Source organism: Leopardus geoffroyi, chromosome B1, assembly GCF_018350155.1.
Source record: "Leopardus geoffroyi isolate Oge1 chromosome B1, O.geoffroyi_Oge1_pat1.0, whole genome shotgun sequence".
NCBI lineage: Eukaryota > Metazoa > Chordata > Mammalia > Carnivora > Felidae > Leopardus > Leopardus geoffroyi.
Window position 1 is genome coordinate 139,129,766 of NC_059327.1, and position 25,980 is coordinate 139,155,745.

The window sequence follows — 25,980 nt, forward strand, 5'->3', positions numbered from 1 at the left end:
AAGCAGTTTAGTGTGTTATGTGTAAAGAACTGTGCAAGACATTTTGCAATTAATATATTTCACAATTGATGAGATAGGTTTTATCACCCACATGTTACATAGAATAACATGTAACTTAGCTTATTCCTATTTAGCCTCAGGAATTAAATTTATTATGTGTAATTGCTAAGTGATTCCCCTCCATAGTAAAGGAGTAAAATAAGTCCTTTCATGTGAAATCTGGTGTATTTCCAAGAAACATTTTGATCCATTCAAGCTTTATTTTGTCTGTGAAAGACAGCTTTGAGAACTGGTGAGGTACTAACACAGGCCTCAATCACTCCTCTTTCTTCACAATTCCTTCGTTGGCTATGCCTCTTGCAGCTATTTAGGGAAACTCTTTGGAACATTCTAGAACTAAAGCCATCATGAGTTGTGCAGACTATCCATTCAATTCATTCCTTTTTTTTTGTAGTTGTTTTTTTTTTAATCTATCATTTAAAATATGATAGCATATTCATTATTCACAGACATGGAGGTCAGTAAATATTTCTCCTGTTTGCCATTGTTATCCATCTAGCTAACTCATTTGCCAACTAGTTACATGAAGAATGACAGCTAAAGCTAAAGCCTTTAGAGATTAAGACATAAATTTTCAATATTTCCATTTCTGGCTATATATCAAACTCGATGTACTGAAATCCTCTCACTACCAAGTGTCTAAAAATGTGGATAAAACATGAAAAACAGTATTACGTGCATGGCTGACTTTATCAGACAGCACTAGGATTCCCCTGAGGTGGGAACCAGGCTTGAGCAGGAGTATAGCAGAGAACTCAAACACGGAAGCTGCTGTCTTGTGAGCACCCAGCAGTCTAGATGACCTAGAGGTTGGATTTTAGTAGCTGCACCTTCTGAGAACAGGAGACTACGTTTTGGACCTAGGAAGTGTGGGAAGTTGAATCACAGAACATTTATAAGTGCCAGAGATCACACAGATTACACTCTTAGAAAATTAGAAAACAAGGAAAAAAGGATTTAATTTATAAGGACAGAGTGCATGCAAGAAAACATGCTTTTCTCATTATTAAGCATTTGGTAGAAGAACAGAAGAGTCCCCTTTAAGAATTCTTGGCTATAGGCTCGTCTTCATGGAGGTTGGGTGCTCAGTCTTCAAAGATAGAAAAACCTATGCAAGAATTTGAAAATGGATTCATGTTGGTAGCATGGTCAGCTTTTCAAGAATTAGTGGACATTCTCTTTGGATGAATGTACTCTTAACTCAGAATACAAAGAACTCCCAGAGATAAAATCCTAGAGAATATGAGCTCACATTTAAAAAAAAGACAAAACAAAAAGTATATATGATGGAAGAAAGTACCATGAGCATTCCTTGGCAGGCATATAAGTGCCTCATATATTGGAGTAATCAGACGCAGAATGTAAAATTGATACATCAAATGCCTTTTAAAACATAAGACAGAGAATTGCAAGTGAGTAAGGAACAGAGAAAAAATCTAACAGGTTTAGAAAAAAAACCTAATCGATAAAAATTCTATTAACGACTTAAGAATATATAATTAAAATTATATATCCAAGGAAGTTTCATTAATGGTGGAGTTGCATGCATTGGACTAATCTTCTTGTTGAGATTAATTATAGTATACATGTAAAAATGTGTGAATGACAGCAACAAAAAGTAAATATTCAGAGCTTAAAAAAAGGGAACCATGCTGGGTGAAAAAAATCCACATTGCTACAGCTGTTTACAGCTACTCATTTCAGGACACACTTCACTGTATAACGCATGAGGTATAAATCTTTAGTTAGCATCATACCTAACAGTGAAATAGTGAACAGTTTTACATTAGACTGTGAACAAGATAGGAATATGTCTCCTACATTTTTTTTCAACATTATAACAGAGGTCTTAGCAAATGTCATAAACCAAGAAAAAGGAATGAAAGGCCAACGATGAGAAAGGAAGAAGTTACCTGTCTTTATTTTCAAACAACATGATTGTTTATGTAGAAAAGCCTAAAGAATCTACCAAAAAGGACTAGAAATATTAAGCGTGATTACCAGTTCAAAGTCAATATATAAATAAAATAAGTCAAGTAAGTCAGTTAAACCAATTATATAAATAAAAACTGTATTTAATATACTAACTTCAAAAATTTATAAATGAAATAAAATACCATTTACAGTAACATCAAAAGTTATAAAATAAATTTGAATACACTTAACGTGTAAAACTGTGTAAGACCTCCACACTGAAAACCACAAACTATTGCTGAGAAAAAAAATATAACTAAATGGTAAGGTATAAATGTTCATAGATTGGATAACTCAATATTTGGCAAGATGTCCATTCTTTCCAAATTACAAATTCAAGGCCATTGTGATATAAATTGGAGTAGGTGACTTTTTAGAAACTGAGGCATTTACTTGAAAATTTACATAGAAACACAGAGTTTAGAAAAATTAATAATCACTTTGAAAAAAGAACAAAATTGAAGAATTTATATCTGACACTATAAAGCTACAGTAATCAAGAGAGTGTCATAATACAGGATAGACAAATAGCTTAATCTAACAGAATAAAGTCCAGAAATAGACATATAAAGTCAGCTGATTTTTAGCAAAAAGAGAAAAGCCAAGTTTCTCAACAGACAATGCTGAAACAACTGGATATGCATATGTGGAAAAAAAAATGAACCTGACTCCCACTTCACACAATATAGAAAAATGAATTCAAAATGGATCAAAATAGACCTATAAAGGTCTATCAAAATAGACCTATAAAGCATCCAAAAGTAAACACACAATAATATCTTCACAACATGAGGTAGGCAGAGATTTCTTAGAATACAAATAATAGTAATCTTAAAAATTTTGTGCTGCTATAATAAAAATTCATAGACTGGATGACTTAAATAACAGGTATTTATTTCTCATAGTTAAAGGCTGGGAAGTAACAAGATCAAAGTGCTGGCAGATCTGGTATCTGACTGGTCAGAAACCACTTCTAGACTGAAAGGTGACTTCTCATTCCTTCAATGAGAGAGAGAGAGAGAGAAAGAGAGAGAGAGAGGTAGACACACACAAACAGGGCATGGGGTTGGGAGGCTCTTTTCTTATAAGGGTCCTAATTGCATCATGAAGGCTTTACCCTCATGACTTGATTACCTCCTAAAGGCCCTACCTCTAAATACCATCATATTGGGGGTTAGGGTTTCAACATGCAAATTCTGGGGAGACACAAACATGCAGTCCATAATAATTTGACTTTATCAAAATTAAAAACTTCTGATAATTAAAAGACACTAAAAAATGAGTAGGCATGCCATAGACTGAGAGAAAGTATTTGCAATACATATTTAAATGACAAAGGACTTGATTATATTGGAAAATATATAAATAACTCCTACACCTCAATAATAAAAACACAACCCAATTTTTAAAAAATATTTATTTATTTATTTTTGAGAGAGAGAGAGAGAGAGGAAGAGAGAGGGAGAGAGAGTTTTCCAAGAAGGCTCTGCATCATCAGCACAGAGCCTGAGGTGGGGCACAAACTCACAAACTAAGATCCGTGACCTGAGCTGAAATCAAGAGTTGGATGTGTAACCAACTGAGCCACCCAGGCACCCTGAGACAGCCTAATTAAAAAAAAAAAAAAAAAAAAAAAAAAAAAAAAAAGGTCAAAGATCCTGAAAAATTACTCCACAAAGGAAGACACTGGAATGATTAATGAGCCATATCAGTTGTCATCAAGGAAATGCAAATTCAAACCACAAAGAACCATTTCATATCCACTAAAATGACTATAATTTAAAAGACTGACAATACCAACTGTTGGTGAGGACTTTGTCCTAAATCTCTAGTGGAGAAAGACTGAAGAATAATTTGTCAGTTTTATAGAGTCAAGCATACACCTTATCTATGACAAAAAAAAATTTGACTTATGGGTAGAAACTTCACTCGTTGGTATTTATCTAGAAAAACTGAAATCATGTCTTCAAAAATCTTGGGCAAGAATATTCATAACAGCTTTATTTCTAAAAGTCCCCAAGTCAGAAACAGCAAAATGTCCATAACCAATTAAATGTATAAAGGTAAAGGGATAGAACATTAAGCAAAGGAATGCTCTTCAGTGGCATAAAAGAATGAATTACTATAAGCAACAATGTAAGATGTAACAATGTAACAATGAATTTTAAAAACCATGTTGACCAGAGGAAGTCAGATACAAAAGAGTATCTTCTGTATGATTACATTTATTGATATTCTAGAATAGGTGGTAGAAATCAATACAATGAGTGCTTCTGGGAGAGGCATTTGACTGGAAAGGGGCATCCTTCTGACCTATTGGGTGTCTATATCTTGACTATATGGTAGTTGTGGTTACGTATATAAGCTACATAAAAATTAAATGAACTATATGCCAAAAATCTATGCATATTATTGTTTGTAAATTATACGTTAATTTGAAAAATGTAATAGGTTAAATGTCAGATGATTAACAAAGAGAAAAACAGTTCACTGAAAGATAAATTTAAATAATTTACACAGAATGTTGCATAGAGAGACAAAAAAGATGAAAAATAAGAAAATACAATGAGAAGTTCTTAAAATTTTAAACTGGAGTCCAAGATAAATGTAATATAGAAAGTGAGGGAAAAGCAGTATTTAAAGAAACAACAGCTGAGAACTTTTCAGAAATTATGAAAAACACTAATCATCAGGTAAAGGAGCCCCAGCAAATCCCATCTGGGACAAATTGTATATGCTGTAGCTCTATCTTTGTGTAACAAGTCATTCCAAAATGTAATGGCTTAAACCAACAAGACTTGTTTATGATCTCTCACAGTTTGTGTGGGTCAGAATTTGAGGAGTGGTTCAGCTGGGTGGTTGTGACCTAAGCTCTCTCATGAATTTTCAGTCAGATGTTGGCTGGGGATTCAGTCACCTGGAAGCTTGTGTAGGACTTGACCAGGGCATCCAAATCCAAGGTGACTTACTCATATGGCTGGGAAATTGATGTTGGCTGTCAGTTGGGGGCATTATGGGCCTCAGTGATGGTTGAATGTCTTCACAGCATGGCAGCTGGCTTGCCTCAGAATGAGTCATCCAAGGAAAAGCTACGATGCCTTTTAAGACCTACTCTCAGAGTCACATCTCAGCACTTCCACTATATTCTGTTGGTCACACTGGGCCAGCCCTGATTTACTGTGAGATTTATTGTGGCAGAGGACAGCAAAAACAAAAAGAGTATTAAAAGCTATCAAAGAGAAAAGACAGTTTACATATAAAGTAGTAAAAATTAGGCTTTCAGTTGACAACGCAATTGCGACAAGAGAATCCATAACACAGTGGGAATTTTTAAAATTCTGACAGAAAATAACTGATAAACTTGAATTGTAAATCCAAGGCTTTCCAAAGGGTGAAATAAGGGCATTTTTAGTCAAAGATGAAGGGTGTTTACCATCTTCATACAAAGGATGTGCTTTAAGGGAGATGAAAAGTGATCCCTGATGAAGGGTCTGAGATGTCACCTTAGAAAGATGGTAAACATGTTAAGTCTTTTAAAATTATGGTGTAAAGTAATCATTCTCATTCTGCTATATACTCTTGAAAATGAGAAAATGCCAAATAACTGAACAACAGCAGCATGAAAACTGAGTGTAGGTATAATTGGAATTAAAGTAGGAGACAATGCCAGTCATTTTAAAAGAAGACAGCAAGAGAGAAACAGGAAACCCAGGAACCAATCCAAGAGAAAGTACAAAAACTGAGAGTAGAAAGAAATCTAATATGTGTAGCCTGCTTTCCAGATAAAAAAAAAATAAAGATCATCAAATAGGTTTGAAAATAAAAATCAGTTCCATCAGGTTTATAAGAGACAGACGTGAAGCATGAGGATACAGAAGGCTGGAAGTTAAAAGGATAAAAAAAAATGATGTCTGGAAAATAGTCAACAAATGTAAATGCAGATTTCATTGTTAGGAAAGAAGTGATGCTAGAGATAAAATCTTTACCCTTTGATGATATGAAAGATAATATGAAAGTCCCGATCTTTTATTTGCCCACCAAAATGCTTCAAAAATAAGCAGAATTTGAAAGACATAATAAGGAGAATTGAACAACTGTAGGAAATTTTAATATACCTCTCAGAAATTGATGGAACATTCAGACCAAAAGTCATTAAAGCTTTAGAAGAGGTGCACAGCACAATTAATAAACTTGATCTACTGGCCTTATAGAATATTGTTCCCAAGAGTTGAAGAATACGAATTAATGAAATTTCAGCATACACTAGGTCATTGGCAAGTTTCAGCAAATATGAAAAATAGGAATTAGGTTGTCGGCTGGCAGCCCAGCTGAGCTGTCCCACTGAGGGTTCCTGAGGGGACTGCAATAGAGGTATGTGTGTGGCGGGGGGGGGGGGTGGTGGAGCGGGGAGGGGGTGTGTGCCTGGTGACAGCACAGCAAGAATGCACATCTGGGTAATGGACACTAGGCGGTCTAGCCTTGGACATCAAATACTCCTTGTAAGGCTGACCTTGACCTCATTCTACAAATTTTGATTAAATGGTGTTTCTCATCTTCCTACATCATTTCTTGGCAATATCTGTGAGGAATCAGGTATCTAAGGACAGCAAGAAAGGAATGGCCTTTTATTTTTTCCAGCAAAGCACAACCAATTAAAGCCTGGAAAATAAGGACCTACGTAAGAGAAAGGTCTGGGTTTTGGAAGTGTCTCTGTAGAGGATGTAGGGATGTGCCTTTCTGTGATAATTACAGAGGATGAATTTGTAGGATGTGAGGCATGAAGACTTCATTCTACTCTTCAAGAGGAAGAGATTGGCTTCTGCCTGAGATTGCCAGCCAGATTTGTTCCCAAATGAATCCTACCTGGGCCAAGCTGTCTCTCAGTAAATACACTGAAAGGAGATTAAGGATTAGCAGATATTACTAAAAGAACATGAAGAATCTCACATCACCATCTCTGACCCGTCCATCCAGTAATTTCCTGTATCTTTCTCTACTTTCAAGGCCAAAGAAAGCTGATGAAGGCAATAATGGTTAAGGGTCTTACTTCTGGTTATCGTGAATGAATCAAGGACAATGTTAAGATGCAGGACAGTACTTAAAGAAAAGCCCACCTGTTCTCAGTCCAAGCAGAATTAGTGTAGTAGTTAGCCTTCTTGGGTTTGCTCAGGAGAAAACTTGGTAGTCATCCAGGAAATCAATAAACATTCTCTATGGTCATGCTATTAACTCATCACTCATCAATAAATGTTGTATATGGTCGTGCTATTAACTCATGTGAGTAATGCTTCTCATGTGGTAATAGAGCAACTTAATCTTATAGTGAGTATTATATAGGAAAATACAATGTAGAGCATATTACACATTGATACTGTTGCCTGCTTCTTTATGACCTGTCTTCCCCTCTATGCTAGTAGCCCCATGAGGATAGAAACTTGTGCTCTGGTGCTTACTGCCAGACTTAGCACATTGCTAAGCATATAGGAATGAATGAAAGATTCCAAAATAGGAGCATAAAAGTTTTGTTCACTGATGTCAATGTATTTAAGGTAGAAATTAAAAGCAAACAAAAAACAGGAAGAAACCAACAACAAAAATCATAAATCATCTCACTGGAATTTTAGGGATATTTCAAAATAAGTGAAGAAGATACTTTAATGAATATTATAAAACAGAGTTGCACAATAGATACTACATATCAACGCATGTGGGTTGTAACTAAAATGATAGAGTGATATTTATAGTCTTAAATGTTCCAACTAGGAAACAAGAAAGGCTAAAAATTAATGAGTTCAGCATTCAACTTAAGAAGATGGAAACGGGAAAAACAAAATAAAGCCAAAGAAAAGAAGGAAAAAAATAAGCATATGACTTAATAAAATATGAAATAAGAGGGATACAGAGCCAAGGTTGATGTTTTGAGAAGACTAATAAAATTAACCAACTGGAAGTATTGATCAAAAGAAAACAGAAGAGATACAGACAAATACCATTATGAATGAACACAATTTCAGTTAAAGCAGAGATTTATGTGGTTTAGAAAGTATTTGGGCAACTTTACTACTACATATGAAATATGTATTTATTTATGTAAATGCTGTATATATATGAAGAGTTGGGTTCTGGTGAGAGCTCTTTCTGGTTTGCAGATGGCTGTCTTCTCACTGTGTCCTCATGTGGCAGAGAGAGAGAGAGAGAATCTTTCTTGTGTCTCTTTTCATAAGGAAACTAATCCCATTCATGATAACTGGCCTAATTTGTGGCCTACTTACCTCCCAAAGGCCCCACCTCCAAATGTCATTATATTGGGGTTTAGAGCTTCTACATAGGAATTTTGTAGAGACCTAGATATTCAGTCTATAGCACACCACATCCAGAAGATTCACTTCAAGGACTTATAATTCTAATCATATGTGAATTCTTTCAGAAAGGAGTAAGAGATAATTTCCATCTTGTTCTGTGAGGCTAGTATGAACTTGGTTCTCCAAAGGAAGCTCCTTGGGAAGGCAAATTAATGTCCCATCTAGCCATCCAGCTCATAAATTTAGTGTAAAAATCAAAAGTAAAATATTAGCAAACTGGATACAAATTATAACAAGACATCATAACAAAACTGGATATATCTCAGGAACTCAAGCATAGTTTAACATTAAAAAAATCTATTAAAGGGGCGCCTGGGTGGCTCAGTCGGTTAAGCATCGAACTCTGGCTCAGGTCACCATCTCTCGGTTTGTGAGCGCGAGCCCCACTTCAGGCTCTGTGCTGCCAGCTTGGATCCTGGTGCTTTGGATTCTGTGTCTCCCTCTCTCTCTGCCCCTCCCCCCCTCAAAAACAAGTAAACATTAAAAAATTAAAAAAAAAAAGCCCTTCTGTTAAACCAAATCACCATTTTAATATATTAACAAAGAAAAACAATGATATAAACACCTCCGTAGATGCAGAGAATTTTTTGATATGTTTCTACATTCACCTATGATAAAATCTTAGCCATTAGGAATAGAAATAAATTGTATTAACCCAATGGAAGATAGGTAACAAAAATTTGGAGCAAACACCACGCATAATGATGAAACAGTAGAAGTATGCTTTTAAAAGTCAGTGAAGTAAGAGCTTCTGTGTTTTACTGGAGGTTCTAACCCAATGCAGGAAGATATAAATAAAATGGAAAGATTGAGACATAACCAACAAAACCTATTTTCCTATGTGATAGGATTATATAGAAATCCAGAGTGTAACAATAAATTATTAAAATTAAGTGAAGAGTTTAGTATGATTGCTGATACAAGATTAGTAATATGAGAACTAAGTGTGTTTTTAATTATCAAAACCACAGTTGATAAATACAAATACAAATACCATTTTTAAAAAACATGCGAACATATATATTTTACATGATAGAAATAAAAATATAAGTCTAGGACTAAGTCTAACAAAAACGTGTAAGAGCTTTGTTGAGGAACTTAGATGAATTCATAGAAAGACGTTAAAATATGTAAATTAATAGGCTCATTCTCTTTCTTCTGGGCACAGAGCTAGACAAGGCACCCCATCCTTCCTTGTGGCCAGGTGTGGCCCTGGGGCACAGTTCTGGCTAATGAAGTGTGAGCTGACATGCTGTGTACCATTATCAGACCTAGGCTGATAGTGATCCCTGCACACGATCTTGATGCAGTCTTTCTGCCTTGCGGCCAACAAATGCCGAGATTTGAAGTTGGCAGAGCCATAACATGGAAAGAGCCCATGTCCCTGTCCCAGTGCTTGGAGGTCCCCCTACTGCTCAAGAAAACTCATTATGAAAAGAGAAATAAATTAATGTCGAGCTTTAAGCTTTTATACTTTCTTAGATATGTTTGTTACGGTAGCTAGAGCATTAATTACTGTAACTCAGAAAGAGGTACTAGGTTTAAAAGTAACAAGACTCGACATCACAAAGATATGAATAGCCTCCGAAATGATCTACAGATTAGATACACTTCCAGTGGAATTCCAGAGAACCTTTCCTTGAAGTTTGGAAAACTGATGCTAAAGTTTATCTAGAATAACCAAGGGCCAAGAATAGCCAAGACATTTCTGAAGACAAATAAGAACAGGGTGGGAGGAAACTCTCTCGGATATCAGAACTAATTATAATGCTGTAGTTCAAACTAATTACTAATGTGGGGGGAATGCGAATTGAAACCACAGTGATTCGATGCTTAAAAATGGCAAAAATAAAAGTCGATATCGCTAAAGGATGGCAAGGATGCTGAGCAACAGGAATGCTACAGATGCTGCTGGTGAAGGGAGTGTTAATACAGTAGGATCCCTAATGAAAGTATTTCGACAATATGTCGTAAAATTGAAGACACTGCATCTTTGGCCTTGTACTTCTCCCATTTTTCATCTACATCTGCTAGGTAACATGGAAGATGATGCTAATAGATGCATTTCTTTTCTTTTTTTTTTTTTTAATTTTTTTTTTCAACGTTTATTTATTTTTGGGACAGAGAGAGACAGAGCATGAACGGGGGAGGGGCAGAGAGAGAGGGAGGCACAGAATCGGAAACAGGCTCCAGGCTCTGAGCCAGCAGCCCAGAGCCTGACGCGGGGCTTGAACTCACGGACCGTGAGATCGTGACCTGGCTGAAGTCGGACGCTTAACCGACTGCGCCACCCAGGCGCCCCATAGATGCATTTCTATGATAGCACACAATAAGGTTTAAGACAAATGCCTGTCAGCAGCGTAACAGACCAAAAAACCATTGCATGTTAATTCAGTGGTGTATGATACAGCGGTGAAAATAAACGCACGCCAATATCAATCGAATTCACAAGTATAATTTTAAGTGAAAATGGGCATTTTGTGCAAAATAAATATGGGGTTTTTCTAAAATTTTTAAAAACGAGAATTTATTTTACTTAAGGATTCTATGCGGTATAATTAGAAATGAATACGAGTACCTGACCAACACAAAAGTCAGGATAGTGGTGGCCTCTTGGCAACACGCAGGAGGACACCATGCGAGGAGCACACAGGGCTTCTGCATTGGTTCTACTTTGTTAACCTGGTGGTGGGTACAAGGGTGCTTTTATGCCCATGCTTTATAACCTGCATGTATGTCACATTATTTTATATGTATTGAGTTTTTCCTAACTTGAAAAATAAAAGGAATCATCAGGTTCAGCTGTATTCCTTTTCCCAGACCATTATCAGCTGGATTTATTAAGTAACAACTCAGCTTTTCCCACCAATGTGCTTAAAATATGCTGCTTCCTTGCCCTTAAAAGTTGTCTACTTCCTCATCAATTTATGTAAAATGGGAAGGCTCCCTTTGAAACCTGGTTCAAGTCTCACCTCAAGTATCCATGACCTTCCAATACTTTAATTTTTTCATCTTTAACATTGAGGTGATAGTCCCTAGCTCACAAAGCTGTTGTAAAGATCATACATATACATTTACATATCTTACTGAAACCAGTGTTAACAGTTATCTCTCCATGCAGCTTTTTTCACCAAACAGGTGTTGAACATATGCTGTGTTATAAATGCTGTAGGGGATACAAAATGAATAGGACATAATGCTTCTCTTCAAGGAGCTACATGTACTCACACACAACTAGATGATGCTGCATGAGGGATGTAACTGTGGAGTATAAACAATGTTAAAGAACTTCATAGAGAAGAGAATTAGTTCTGTAAATGCAAGAAAAGCTTCAAAGAGGTGGTGGCATATAAGATGAGCCTCAAAAGATTTTTTTCAGTTTGTGCTCGTGCACGCAGAGCTCCTCTTGACCTTGCCCACTTACTAGTAAATGCTCTAAGTATTTCAGGTGAGTCACAACACCCCCATTAAAATGGGCTGTTGCCATGAAAGACTCATCCATTCCATACCCTAGCCTCCCTCACTCCCTGTTCCATACAGTGGAAGCCATCCACTGTTGCCTGTTTTAGTGGATGGATGTTAGTATCGCAAGGACGTGAAATCATCTTTGGTTATTGCAGACAGGATAAACAGATTCCATTTTACCCTTGTCTAGACTTGGGCAAAGTAAGTGACCTGAAAATTCCACATAAATATTTTTTTGGAATGTTATGTCCCCATGAATCATTTGGCTTAATTAGACTGGTCATTTTGTATCCACTTTTTATGTGACCAAGAGAACCAATATCTGACAAATTTACTGACCCGGAGAGAAACTTCTGGGAAAGAAGCTAATACTTACTGGACACAGGTCCAGCAAGCCACAATGCTAATTTTTCTACTTCTGAATGATGCAATCACCGCTACAGGTTTAGAAGCATCTTAAAACCTTCTAGTTCATTAAAATCTTTGGAGACTTAATGCTTTTGAATTCCCAGCATAATGTAAGCTGTTTTTAATAATAGAAATTTAATAGAGACAAGGGAAAGCCTGTGTGTAGCTTCTCTGGATAGTCTTCTTGAAAGCCCAGTTTTGTTAGAATTTCTTTTCTAAACAGTGGGGGTCTGTTTTCTTGCCTTCTAGAATGATTGTTTTAAGACATTAGGACATGCATCACCCTTCTTTATCCTCCAGCAGTCTCTTAGACAAAAAACAAATCTGAAGCTCTTTCTGGGGCTTGCCAGACCAACACATAATCTGCCCTCATCCACTGTCTCTCTTCCCCTCATGCAGGGACCCAGCCACACTGGCCGTCTTGCTGATCCTTGAACTCACTATGCATGTTCCCAAATGCTGCGGCCTTTACACTCCTCTTTCTCTGTCAGAATTAGTCTTGCTTAGATTTTTATAGAGCTCTTTTTCTTATTTCACACAGATTTCTGCTGAAATCTGCTCAAATGCTACATCTTCAAAGAGCCTTTTTGTAGTCATCCTATTTAAAGTAAAATTCCTATTGATCTCCATACCTAACTCTGCCAGATGTTTCTTCACAGGATATGTCACTGTCTGGCATTATTATATGTGATCTTCTATTTTTATGCATATTCTCTTCTTTCTCTTGAATGTAATCTCTGGGAGAAATGGGGCTTTGTATCCTGGTGTTTGGTACATATTGGTATTCAGTAGATATTCATTGACTGAATGAAGGAAGAAGCTTCCATTTCTGTTGCCCAGAAGAGATAGTGTTAAAAGAAGACTGAGGCTTCATGGTGGAATCCAGAGTGGTACAAGACAGAGGTGGTATGAATGTCTATAGAGAATACACAGAACTTGACGTCAGAAGATCTGGGGCCTTCTTTATTAGGCACGTGACTTTGGATGGGTCTGAGTGTGGATTTCCTCTGACCAAATGGATTAAAATAAATTTGATGAGATCAAAGGAGAGAAGTGGTTAGTATTCATAAATCTTAAAATCTTAATATAATTATTGCCATCTCTGTGGGCCAATACTCAAATATTACAAAAGCAAACCCAGCTGTTCGAATTAAAATTCCCCACTTTCAGGGCTGGAAAACTCTCCTAAACATCTAATGACCTTCCAGTCATTTTGAAATGGAAAACTTAAATACAATGAAACAAAAAATGAGTTGAAAGGCTATTACGAAACAACAAAATGTAGTATTTCCATATGTGCATGCACACAAATGCAATTATAAGCATTGCTTTCTTGTCTCTTAAATTTCAGTCTTTATAAAATTATCTCGGATTTTCATATCAGTTCTTTCTCTGAGGAATAAGTAGATAAGCTACTCTCAGCTGGTTACAGATTTTAATTTCATAATATACTCAGTCATCCCTTAGATATCATCTTTATGAGTCATTTCGTATAGATAAAACAGTAAAAGCCAGCTTCAAATTAGGCTGTTTAAATTCCCTTTTTCTAATAAGGAAATCCTTGCTGTTGTATAATAAGTACCAAAAAGCATTAGTAAAAAGCTAAATTTCTAAGAGATTTAGGGTAAAACAAAGACTTTAAGTATTAATAGTCAAATAAATAAACGAGGGCTGGATTTTCTAGTTCACTGACATACTCTTTTAGGTGAGGGCCTCTTTTGATATATTAGCCTTATTTTCTTTTGGCCGATATTATTGCCATGTTATTGGGATAGTCCATGTATAATGAAACTATTAACATGTGCATGTTGAGGCCCAGGTATAATTTGTGTCTCTGTTTACTTCAGAGAGGTGGAGGGTGGTTTTATTAAAATAATATCTGTATGTATTAGAGATGAAAAGTACATGCTAAATAGCCCCTGTGGACAGAAACCAACTGTTTGTTTTGCAGGGCAGGATGTCAGTCATATACACTGCCTCCATTCAGTGAGAGAGCCTTCTGTTGCTCCGGCCTTCTTTCCTGTCTCTATTCTGTGCACAGAGTTAGTTCGTTGAATAGAGTCTCAGAGAAGTGGAGGGCCCTATTCTGAAAGGATGGATGAGGGTAGCACTAATTCATTACCCTAGGAGAGTTCCTGATCCTTAGTCAGGGCCAGGCTCAGATATTACCTCCTAATGACATCTTCCCTAGTGGTCTTCTCCCTTATGTTCCAGAAGTCTGTGTTTCTGTCCCTCTGTACAATTGTCTACTGTGTCGTGTATCACATAAAATAATATTAATCACACATGTATAAGTATTCCCAATACTCTGAGTTTCTCCTAGTCAGCTCTGTATCTGTAAGCCTAGCACAGAGCCTGGCCGATAGTGGGCGCTGACTGTGTCTTTCCAGAACAAATAATTTTGTGCAGGTGCTATTCACCACTGACCTCCCTGAGAAGGACTGAAAGTGTACACAGTCTGGCCAAAGTTGAGATGAGATGATCCCAGCTTTTTCTTTGGAATGCCAAAATGTAAAGGGTGTGGACATTGTTCATAATGGTTTTTAAAGATTGATCAGAATTTTAAGACCCCCTTTCTTTTTTTCAATAATGTTCCCTTTCCCAAACTCTGAATTCCGTTAGTATTTTTCTTTTTATGATGGAGCTTGAAGTGCACTAGGGCCGATCTCTTCCCCTTTCTTTTCTCTTCCTGATGAATATACCACCACTGATTGGAAAATTATTTGTCTGCTTGCTCTGAGCTTCACATTTGTTGTAATCGTCTACTCTTGCTAGCCATTCCTCTTATCCTCTAAGGGTCTTGGGCACAGAGGGTGTGTGCATGGAACTTTCTCCAGTGTAACTAGATTCATACCTGGACCTACAAAAGAATACATGAGAGTGTCAGTGGTGTGTGTGTGTGTGTGTGTGTGTGTGTGTGTGTGTGAAGGGGAGGATGGAGGTATAGACAGAAGATAGGAAAAGTCAGAGGGAGACTTAAAGAACATGAGTTTTATGGTCTCTGAAAATGTCTTTGACATTCTTTCCCAGGTTGACTTTGGATTTGCTAAGAAAATAGGATCTGGACAGAAAACGTGGACGTTCTGTGGAACTCCAGAGTATGTAGCTCCTGAAGTCATTCTCAACAAAGGACATGACTTCAGTGTGGATTTTTGGTCCCTGGGAATTCTAGTGTATGAGCTCCTCACTGGCAAGTAAGTACATTCAAGTTCACAGAAGTGCCAAAATAGTTCACTAATGATAAAAATATATACTTTAAGAGTTTAACATTTTATAAATGTTTTTGATTCGATGTGATGACTCTCCCCGTATGTATGTTTTACATGTAGCATGCTTGCTGGTTTGTAACGTGGAGAACACATTCAGGAAGGTACGAGAAAGGAATACAGAATTTCTATGGTCTACCTAAAATGGCAAGGCCTCTTTTCATGGATAACATACTAAGGGTGTGAAGATTTTGGTAATCCTGTTTTAAGAATAAGAAAAGGAATTTCAGTTGCGGGCTGTTATTATTTCCTCTTGTATATATTTTTTGCAGTTGAGAAAATAGTAATCATATTTCAATTAAATCTGTTAAAGAATGAAAGTGCCTTTAGCCATGCTTTTCCATCTTCCCAATAAATCATTAACGAGAAAAGCTAAGAGAAAGGAAAATTACTGGATTTAAATTTTAATCTCCTTGTCATCTGCTTTCTAGAGGTGCTAATGAACAGACACCAGACACAGCAGGAAGTTTAGCAGTGAAAATTGAATTATCGTTCCTGGAGGGATTAAAGGGCTATGTTAATGAATCCAAGATCCCAAATATTCAACACACATGCACACGTACACATACGTGCACATGCATTTATACCCACACGTGCACACACACATATATAGGCTTTATGTAATACTACTTCATGTTGTGAAACTTTGCAAGTTTACAAAGCACTTACATGTGTGTTATCTAGTTTTGCTTTCATAAATCTATGTGGAAGTTAAAGAAAGAATTTTTATTATTTTATAATTTAAATTTTTGTTATGATTATCTTATGATTTAAATTTTATGGATTAGAAAGCCAGGACCGATGGCTGCCTGCTTAATATCAGGGATTTGATCCCAGATCTTCTAACCCTAAATGTGACACACTTTCCATTACATGCCCATGCCTTATACATATGTGTTTCTATTTTTTTAATGTCTATTTGTTTTTGAGAGAGAGAGAGAGAGCATGTGCATGGGGTAGGGGGAGGGGCAGAGAGAGAGGGGGAGGGGACAGAGGATCTGAAGTGGGCTCTGTGCTGACAGCAACCAGTCTGATGCAGGGCTGGAACTCACGAACTGAATGGTGAGATCCTGACCTGAGCCGAAGTTGGACATTTAATGGACTGAGCCACCCAGGTGCCTCCATATGTGTTTTTAATGTAATGCATGGACATACACACAGGATTCAGTTCAATTTTCTGCCTCTGTTTCAAACTGTTTCGATCATCCCTATAAACTTTTATAAACAAATGTTGTCAGTCTTATATTCAGGGAGGATTTGCATATGGAGTGACATAGGAAATACTGGAATGAGTCTGTTGACGGGGATTCACGTCTCTACACATACTTAACGAGTTTCATATGGGGCGTCTGGGTGGCTCAGTCAGTTGAGTGCCAGAGTTCGGCTCAGGTCATGATCTCATGGGTTGTGGGTTCAAGCCCCATGTCGGGCTCTGTGCTGACAGCTCAGAGCCTGGAGCCTGTTTTAGATTCTGTGTCTCCCTCTCTGTCTGCCCCTTCTCGGCTCACACTCTCTCTCAAAAATAAATAAACGTTACGTTTATTTATTTTTGAGACAGGGAGAGACAGAGCATGAATGGGGGAGGGTCAGAGAGAGAGGGAGACACAGAATCTGAAACAGGCTCCAGGCTCTGAACTGTCAGCACAGAGCCCGACGCGGGACTCGAACTCACGGACCGCAAGATCATTACCTGAGCTGAAGTCAGACACTTAACCGACTGAGCCACCCAGGCGTACCCCCCCAAAAAAATTTTTTTTTAATTTTTTTTTAACGTTTATTTATTTTTGAGACAGAGAGAGACAGAGCATGAACACGGGAGGGGCAGAGAGATAGGGAGACACAGAATCTGAAACAGGCTCCAGGCTCTGAGCGGTCAGCACAGAGCCCGACGAGGGGCTCGAACTCACGGACCGTGAGATCATGACCTGAGCCGAAGTCGGACGCTTAACCGACCAAGCCACCCAGGCGCCCCCAAAAAAAAAAATTTAAGAAGAGTTTCATAGGGGCACCTGTGAATATACCACAGGTATTGTGGATTTGAGCCCTGAATCGGGCTCTGTACTGACCGCTCAGAGCCTGGACACTGCTTCGGGTTCTGTGTCTCCTCTCTCTGCCCCTCCTCCGCTTTCTCTTTCTCTCTTTCTCTCTCAAAAATAAGCAAACATTAAAAAACAAGTTTCAGGGGCGCCTGGGTGGCGCAGTCGGTTGAGCGTCCGACTTCAGCCAGGTCACGATCTCGCGGTCCGTGAGTTCGAGCCCCGCATCAGGCTCTGGGCTGATGGCTCGGAGCCTGGAGCCTGTTTCCGATTCTGTGTCTCCCTCTCTCTCTGCCCCTCCCCCGTTCATGCTCTGTCTCTCTCTGTCCCAAAAATAAATAAACGTTGAAAAAAAAAAAAAAAACAAGTTTCAGGGGCGCCTGGGTGGCGCAGTCGGTTGGGCGTCCGACTTCAGCCAGGTCACGATCTCGCGGTCCGTGAGTTCGAGCCCCGCGTCGGGCTCTGGGCTGATGGCTCAGAGCCTGGAGCCTGTTTCCGATTCTGTGTCTCCCTCTCTCTCTGCCCCTCCCCCATTCATGCTCTGTCTCTCTCTGTCCCAAAAATAAATAAACGTTGAAAAAAAAAAAAAAAACAAGTTTCATAAAATCTTGAACTTTCACACTAAAGATTCCAATGTTAGATTACCTGTGGGCTATAGTCACCTCAGTGTCCACATACATTAAGCACACAGATACAGAAGATTATATTATCTGTATTCATTTTCCGATATTCGTTGCTTAAGATTTTGAAGAAAAGAAGAGAAAATTGTCCAGACTGTCATTCAGAGAGAAAGTTTCTTAAAGTCTTGGGACACAAGGAGTTCTGTCTCAAGAATTTGTTCCTCATCCCTGGGAAATGTGCCAGCGGCATTTCTAAGAGACACACGTGGTTCTTGTAGGTAACTAGAGAATATACATCTCAGTCTTTATCAGCTGGAATAAACGGCTGCAAGGAGTAGGGAAATCAAGGGAGCGAATAAGGAAGAGGGGAACCTCAATAATGTGGATTTGCTAAAGTGGCTTTGAGCTGTCAAAAAGAAGTTGAGAAATTATTTTTGTAAAGTTTTCAGGGTAGGGCAAGAGAAATGTTCATTTTAAGTGACCCGAACCCTAGAGTCAGAAGGTAAATGAAAATGAGAAAAGAACTGAAACAAACCAAAACACAACAGACACAACATAGCTGTAAATACGTAAGTATTGAAAATATAGCAATACCTTTTGTTTCATCCCTTATTTTCTTTATAAGCAAAACACAGACTTCTGTTGCACACTTGGTGCACCCACCTAACTTCAGGTTTATTACTAAGAGTGGGAACTCTCAGGAGCAAAAGTTCTCAAGCATGGCCAAGATATTGGCAGGGTAGTTCATGAAAGTCATCTATGCTTTTCTGTTATCCAAATTCAATGGCCAAGTCTCAATGCTTTCTTACTCACCTCAGGAACACTTTCCTTGAAACATTCTGTTCACGTGGCTTCTGGGGCCTCCCTTTCTCTCATTTCTTTTCTCACGCTGGTGGCTCTACCTCAGTCTTCATTGCTGGACCCTTCTCATCCTCCAGCCCTCTCAGCATCAGGCCGCTTCAGTCCTTGATCCCTTTTCTGTCTACTCCCTCCTCAGTTGGTATCATCAAGCCGGAACTATCATCTGATGATGCCCCAGAATCATACCTCCAGCTCTGACCTGTTTCCTGAATGCCAGACTCCTAAATTCAGCTGCCTGCTTAGCCTATTTGGACATCTACAACATAACTCTATTTGGATATTTCATAACCTGCTCTGTACCCCTGCACCCCCGCCTCTGGCCCCCACTCCAGCTTTTCTTCTCTCGGTGAATGCTAGCTCCATTCCATAGGTCGAAACACTAGCATCATTCTTGAGTCCTTTTTTCCTCCCACACACCACACTCTCCCCATTAGCAATTCCTGTTGGCTTTACCATCTAAATAGATCCAGAACCCAACCATGTCTCACCACCGTCACTTCTGCCATCCTCAGTTCAGGCTACTGGGCCTTACTTCCCCTGCCACCAGCGCTGTCACGGGTCATTTTTGACACTTTTTTTTTTTTTTAAAGCTTACTCTGCTGTAAACTCCATCATCTGACTCAGAACGTATCCCTAGGCCCTTACCATCATACGCTAGCTTCACATGATACGGCCCCCATCTCTTCCACTCCCCACCTCCTTGCTTACTCATTCTGCCAGCAACCCTGCCCTCACTGTTCCCAGAACACCCCAGGTCCCGCCTAACTCACGGCCTTTGTACCTGTTACCCTGCAGTCTTTTGCCTGCAGATAACAAGTGTGGCTCATTCCTCCCTCTCTCCACTGGTACCGCCGCTCAATTGTCAACTTATGAAGAGGCTTTTCCTATCCACTGGGTCCAAGAAAATCACACCTCTCTCTGTCACTCTGTCTCCTCCTTTATTTTTCTTTTTAGTGATTATCATCACCACCTGACAAATTATCTCTTGTGTATGTGTGTAATTTGTTAAGTGATGTGAAACTAATGAAACTATTTTCCTGCATATATACATATACTTTTTATTCATGTCAAAGGAGAAAGAGTGGGGGAGGGTGGAAGGGAGGAAAAGAAAAGAAACTCGGTTGTAAATGGATCTGAGAAGTTGGTCCTAGTGTCGTGTTTTGGCTTTTCTTCAGCCCTCCCTTTTCCGGGATTGACCAAATGATGACCTACAATTTGATTCTCAAAGGAATTGAAAAAATGGATTTTCCCAGAAAGATAACAAGAAGGCCTGAGGATTTGATTCGCAGGCTTTGCAGGTGAGAATGAAAATTAAAAGCCCTAGTTCCTGGGGAATGTGTGAAGTGTTCTCATTTCTGTTTCCATGCATTTTTTTTTTATTTTTTTTTAACGTTTTATTTATTTTTGAGACAGGGAGAGACAGAACATGAACGGGGGAGGGTCAGAGAGAGGGAGACACAGAATCTGAAACAGGCTCCAGGCTCTGAGCTGTCAGCACAGAGCCCGACGCAGGGCTCGAACTCACGGACCGTGAGATCATGACCTGAGCCGAAGTCAGCCGCTTAACTGACTGAGCCACCCAGGCGCCCCTGTTTCCATGCATTTTAAAATTAGGTATAGGTTTACTTTTTGTACGTTTCTATGTAGCTAAATCATATTTAAAGGAAGTCATTTTCTGTTTTGTACTGGGAATTTGAGTTTACTTCATGTTTCAGAATCATAGTACCTACTTACAGTTTAAAAGAGATCCACATTTTTCAGCTCATCTTTGAGAATCGCCTTTATCTGTTAGAGGGCAAAATGAACCTAAGTTTAATAAAGGATTCTCAACTTACCACCTTGTTATTTTGAGAGAAAATCAGTGGTGATGATCAAATGTTCCTAAAAGCCCTCTCAGCCTTCATTTTAAAAAACAGTACTTCTCTAGCCTTATTTTAAATTATTCTAAATTTCTGTTTACCCTTAAAAATAATTTATTGGGGAACAGAAGACTTCTGGACTTTGTGTTTTAACTTTATTTTGTCACTGTTTTCTTTTTTTTCATCTTTGAACTGTTTTTCTTTTTTTAAATCATTACCATTGAGTAAATTTAGGATGTGAAACCTAACTGTGGGCTGCTGACAAATTTCTGCATGTTTCTAAGATTCCAGCTCAGATGTAAATGATTCTCGAAAGCTTTCTCTGGTTTCTTAGCAAAGTTGGTAAGATAGCATCCTCCTGTTCTTTTAAGCATTTATTCATAGCTCATTTAAAGCACTGGGGTATGTACGTCTATATACATACACACATGCCAGAAAGGGGCGTGTGGTTTTCATCTCCCTTTACTCAGCTGCCTGGTCTGTGGATATTGTTGAATAATGAATGAACAAATATATATATAAAAAATGTTAAATTTTAATTTAAAATTCACTGAGGCATAATTACTATAAATTGCCTTTTCAAAAAACATTTTTTTTTTTTTTTTTTTTAGGCAAAATCCAACGGAGAGACTTGGAAATCTGAAGAATGGAATCAATGACATTAAGAGACACAGGTACATAGCTAATTCTCTGCCAGAAAAAAAAAAAAAATTTATAGAAAAAAAATGAAGCTTCTCTCAGTAGGTCACAAGGGTCCCTTTACGGATGCTCAGTTTTTCCTTTTTAGTGGTTTTCTTTTTAATTTGTGTTTTACTAGGTGCAGTTACAATAATCCGTCTCATTTCTTTACTGTTGGAAACTCACATCAAGAATGGATGAAGTTCTAAAACAAGTGACAAAATCACGTCTTTAAGTTATAGTGACTTAGCTTTTTATACACTGCTATTCTTATTTTTTTTTAATATCAACTTGATTCTATAGACGAATTAATTTTTAATTTTGACCTTTGATTTATGAGTAAAGTACAATATAGTCTCTGTTGTCAATATTAAAGAGAAATCAACTGTTAAATAGTGTTCTCTTTTAATTTTAGTAATAATATGTATTTATTTTAAATATAATTTTCCTCTGACTAGCTCTCCAAATTTTGAAGCCTAGTGTTGTATTTCACTTTTGGGGTAAAGTACATTGATTTCCACAAAACCTCAAACAGTGTTTTAGCCTTATACAATAATCTAATATGCATCTCTTTGGCTCTGTGGATTTCTAAAGCTGGTCTTTAGAACCATGGGTGACTTGCATGAGTTATCCTCTTTGATGTGGTTGCATATGAGGAGTTAAAGCCTTTCAGATTTTTTATTTTTTTTAGAGAGAGAACGCAAGCAGAGGAGAGGGCAGAGGGAGACAGAGAGAGAGAGAAAGAGAGAGAGAGAGAGAGAGAGAGAGAGAGAGAAAATCTTAAGCAGTCTCTGTGCTTAGCGTGGAGCCCCATTTGGGGCTCAATTCCATGACCCTGGGATCATAACCTGAACTGAAATCAAGAGTCAAACGCTCAACTGACTGAGCCACCCATGTGCCCCCAGATTTTTTTTTAAATTGATGCCTAGCTAAATCCTGCAGTCCTCAAGATGTTTTAATTTTCCTCATGGTATACAGATATAAAATATCGCCTGTTGATAGTACTATTGATAAAAGAAAAACTAAATTTGAGAATTTCATCATTGAAAACATGTGAACCCGCTAAAGTGTTTTCTGTTTAGAAATGAAAACACCTCTCAGTATTTCATTCCTATCTGGATTTTTTTTTTTTTTTTTTTTTTTTTTTTGTACTGAAGAAGCAGAGGCATATAAATGCAGCATGGAAATAAAGGGAGGGAAGCTTCTGAATAGAAACACTATTCATTTTGCTTTAACAGTAGTGGTGCAGCTTCAAAAAAAAAAAAAAAAAAAATCCCCTGCTGCCAGCCCTGCTCCATCTATTCATGAACTTACTTGAAATAAAGCCATGTATTCAACGTTGTAAATTCATATTGGGCCTTGCCTTAAGGGTGTGTTAGGAGGGAGGGAGGATGATACAGACTCCTCTGCGCATTTAGAGACATCAAAATGCTTTTGGTATTTTATTGTTCTTTGTGATCCTTTGGATTGCCCTCAGTGTCAAGCTCCTTATTTGTCTTAGATTCCAATTTATCTTTCTTTCTCCATGCTGTTATCACAATTTCTGTTCTCATTATAAAATGACACATAAGCCCGCTATTCATATTAGGCAAACAAGTGTCCTGTCAGTTAAAGTCATTCTTCCAATATTATTGTCCTCCTTTCTCTCATTAAAGAAGCGTCTTCAGTTTTGCTCTGGGATGGTTGGGTTAACAGGCTCTGGTTTTATCTTGTATTTCTTATTTACCTGAGGCTCATTTAAATGTGCTGTCAAATTGTGATTGGATGCACATACAAATTGATACTAAAGGCTTTTCTCACGTCAGCGTGGTAATGAAGAATTTTGAATTTCCTTCCCTGTGGGGATTAATTTACCCACTCTTCTTAACAGGCAGGATGTTCTTTGCCGCATTAGGGTACAGAGTGCCGCACATGAGATAGAGGTCAGTAATGAGATGTACCAAATTTACACAGTGCCGTTCAGTGAGCCCCAGGAGCTCAAAGACATCATTTCATCTGATTTTTTTTTCAACGTTTATTTATTTTTGGGACAGAGAGAGACAGAGCATGAACGGGGGAGGGGCAGAGAGAGAGGGAGACACAGAATCGGAAACAGGCTCCAGGCTGAGCCATCAGCCCAGAGCCTGACGCGGGGCTCGAACTCACAGACCGCGAGATCGTGACCTGGCTGAAGTCGGACGCCCAACCGACTGCGCCACCCAGGCGCCCCTCATCTGATTTTTGTAGTGCTTCTTATGATACAAAGCTGAGGCAGGGGGGACCTGAAAAAGAGATCTCTCCCTGCCTTCAAGTAGGAGGGTTCTAAAACCTTCTACATGTCTCCAAGGCTTAGAGCTTCCCTACTCAGTATATTCTTGGACTTAAAAAGAATATCTTTCTGAAATTTGCCATCAGATTTTCCCACTCTTCTCTAAAGTAAAACATATGCTTTTTTCTTAGAGAACCATTCACTTTAAGTTTGTATTTAAAAACAATACAGTTTATGGGGCGCCTGGGTGGCGCAGTCGGTTAAGCGTCCGACTTCAGCCAGGTCACGATCTCGCGGTCCGTGAGTTCGAGCCCCGCGTCGGGCTCTGGGCTGATGGCTCAGAGCCTGGAGCCTGTTTCCGATTCTGTGTCTCCCTCTCTCTCTGCCCCTCCCCCGTTCATGCTCTGTCTCTCTCTGTCCCAAAAATAAATAAACGTTGAAAAAAAATACTTAAAAAAAAAATAAATAAAAACAATACAGTTTAACATGGCCTGTTGTTGGTTGTCCATTCTGAGTTAAGTCACCTGAACTAAAAATGATCAGAGCGCCTCCCTCCCCTATTTCTGAGCTAACTTATAAACTAGGCACCGATCACGTCTCCCAACACCTATCTGAAAAGAGGGATAATATATTTGTAGGATGCAATTAAATATTTCCTGCTAGATAGGGGAATAATTTGTTTCAGGTGTCTTAACGTTACCATTAATAGGTCTAGCCACTAAAATTACTTTCAAAGAATAGCTTCTACGGGGCTTCTAAAAATGAAGAAGCAATTTATGTGCCATTGCTGCTAATATTTTTTTGGTGAATGTTTTTCCCACATGAATGCATGCTGGCACTGGCATTACTTAAAATGTGGTTGGTGTCAAAAGGCCAAGTGTTAAGTGAATGGCCACTCATGTTAAGTAAATATTGCCATAAGTCAAATTGTAACAAGTACTCAGCGAAAAATGTATAGGCTCTTTGATTCGGTAGAGTAACAGCAGTGATTTTTATTAATATTTATGGAGTAGCTTCTGGGGAGAGAGCACTGTAAAATGTGTTAAAAGAAATTGTGGCAATATCTGGTGGCAAAAGAAAAGAATCCACATAACTGTGCACCTAGAAATCCCTAAAAACGGAGCCTCAGTCTATGCAAAGAAGCTGATGGGTGGATCAGGGAGAGGACTTCTGTGGTTTTGTAGCAAGAACAGAGGAAGCCATACAGTTGGGGCTGCTGTCTGACTTTCACTCTTTGATTAGTGTCTCAACAGCTTTCACTAAAATGGCCCTTTCGGTTAAGAATGGCATCTGAAATGGAATGTACTAGAGCCTTCCCTCTGTTTATAGTACTTTTTGTCTTGCTAAGCTTAGACTTGGAATGGGGAAGCCAGAGACTGAATGAAGACCAACTCCAGGGGTGGGAAGAGATTAGAAAAGATGGAAGAGCATAGAGAGCCTGGGTGGCTTAGTCAGTTAAACATCCCACTCTTGATTTTGGCTCAGGTCATGATCTCACCATTTGTGAGTTCTAGCCCCGTGTCAGGCTCTGTGCTGTCAGTGAAGCCTGCTTGGGATTCTCTGTCTCCCTCCGTCTCTGCCCCTCCCCAGTTCACATTCTCTCTCACTCAAAAATAAATAAATGAACATTAAAAAAAAAAAAAGATGGAACAACATAACTTCTGGCGTGGCTCACAGACAGGAGTGGGACAGCCTCCCAAAATCACCCAGCCTTCAGCCTCACATCTCTACCAAGGCCCTGCCGCATCACGGCCCCCTGTGGTCATGCTCCACACAGCAGCCAGAATTATCCTTTGGAAGTGTGCTTAGATTCCGTCATTTCCTTAGAACTTTCTTTTTTTTCTTCTTCCTTTTTTAAATCTTTTTTTAAGTTTATTTATTCTGAGAGAGAGAGAGGGAGAGAGAGAGAGAGAGAGAGAGAGAGAGAGAGAGGCACAAGCGGGGGAGTGACATAGAGTAAAGGAGCAAGAGAATCCCAAGCAGGCTTCTCACTGACAGTGTGATGTCACTGAGAGTGACTTTTTTCCTCTTCCTACTTGGATTTGACACATTTTATTAAGTTTGCTTTTTTAATTTATTCTGAGAGAGAAAGCAAGTGGGGATCGGGAGCAGAGAGAGAGGTAGAGAGAGAATCCCAGGCAGG

The 25,980-nt window shown here is 38.6% G+C and overlaps 1 protein-coding gene across 5 annotated transcripts in view; it reads left to right on the forward strand.

Moving 5' to 3' along the window:
• The window catches only part of PRKG2 (protein kinase cGMP-dependent 2), a 105,416-nt gene that overhangs the window by 70,096 nt on the left and 9,340 nt on the right, over positions 1-25,980 (forward strand). For all 5 annotated transcript variants that reach the window (XM_045473610.1, XM_045473609.1, XM_045473608.1 and 2 more), the window contains 3 exons: positions 15,300-15,463; positions 20,228-20,350; positions 21,523-21,585. In XM_045473610.1, coding sequence (XP_045329566.1) covers positions 15,300-15,463; positions 20,228-20,350; positions 21,523-21,585 — 350 coding nt within the window. The remainder of the gene's footprint in view (positions 1-15,299; positions 15,464-20,227; positions 20,351-21,522; positions 21,586-25,980) is intronic.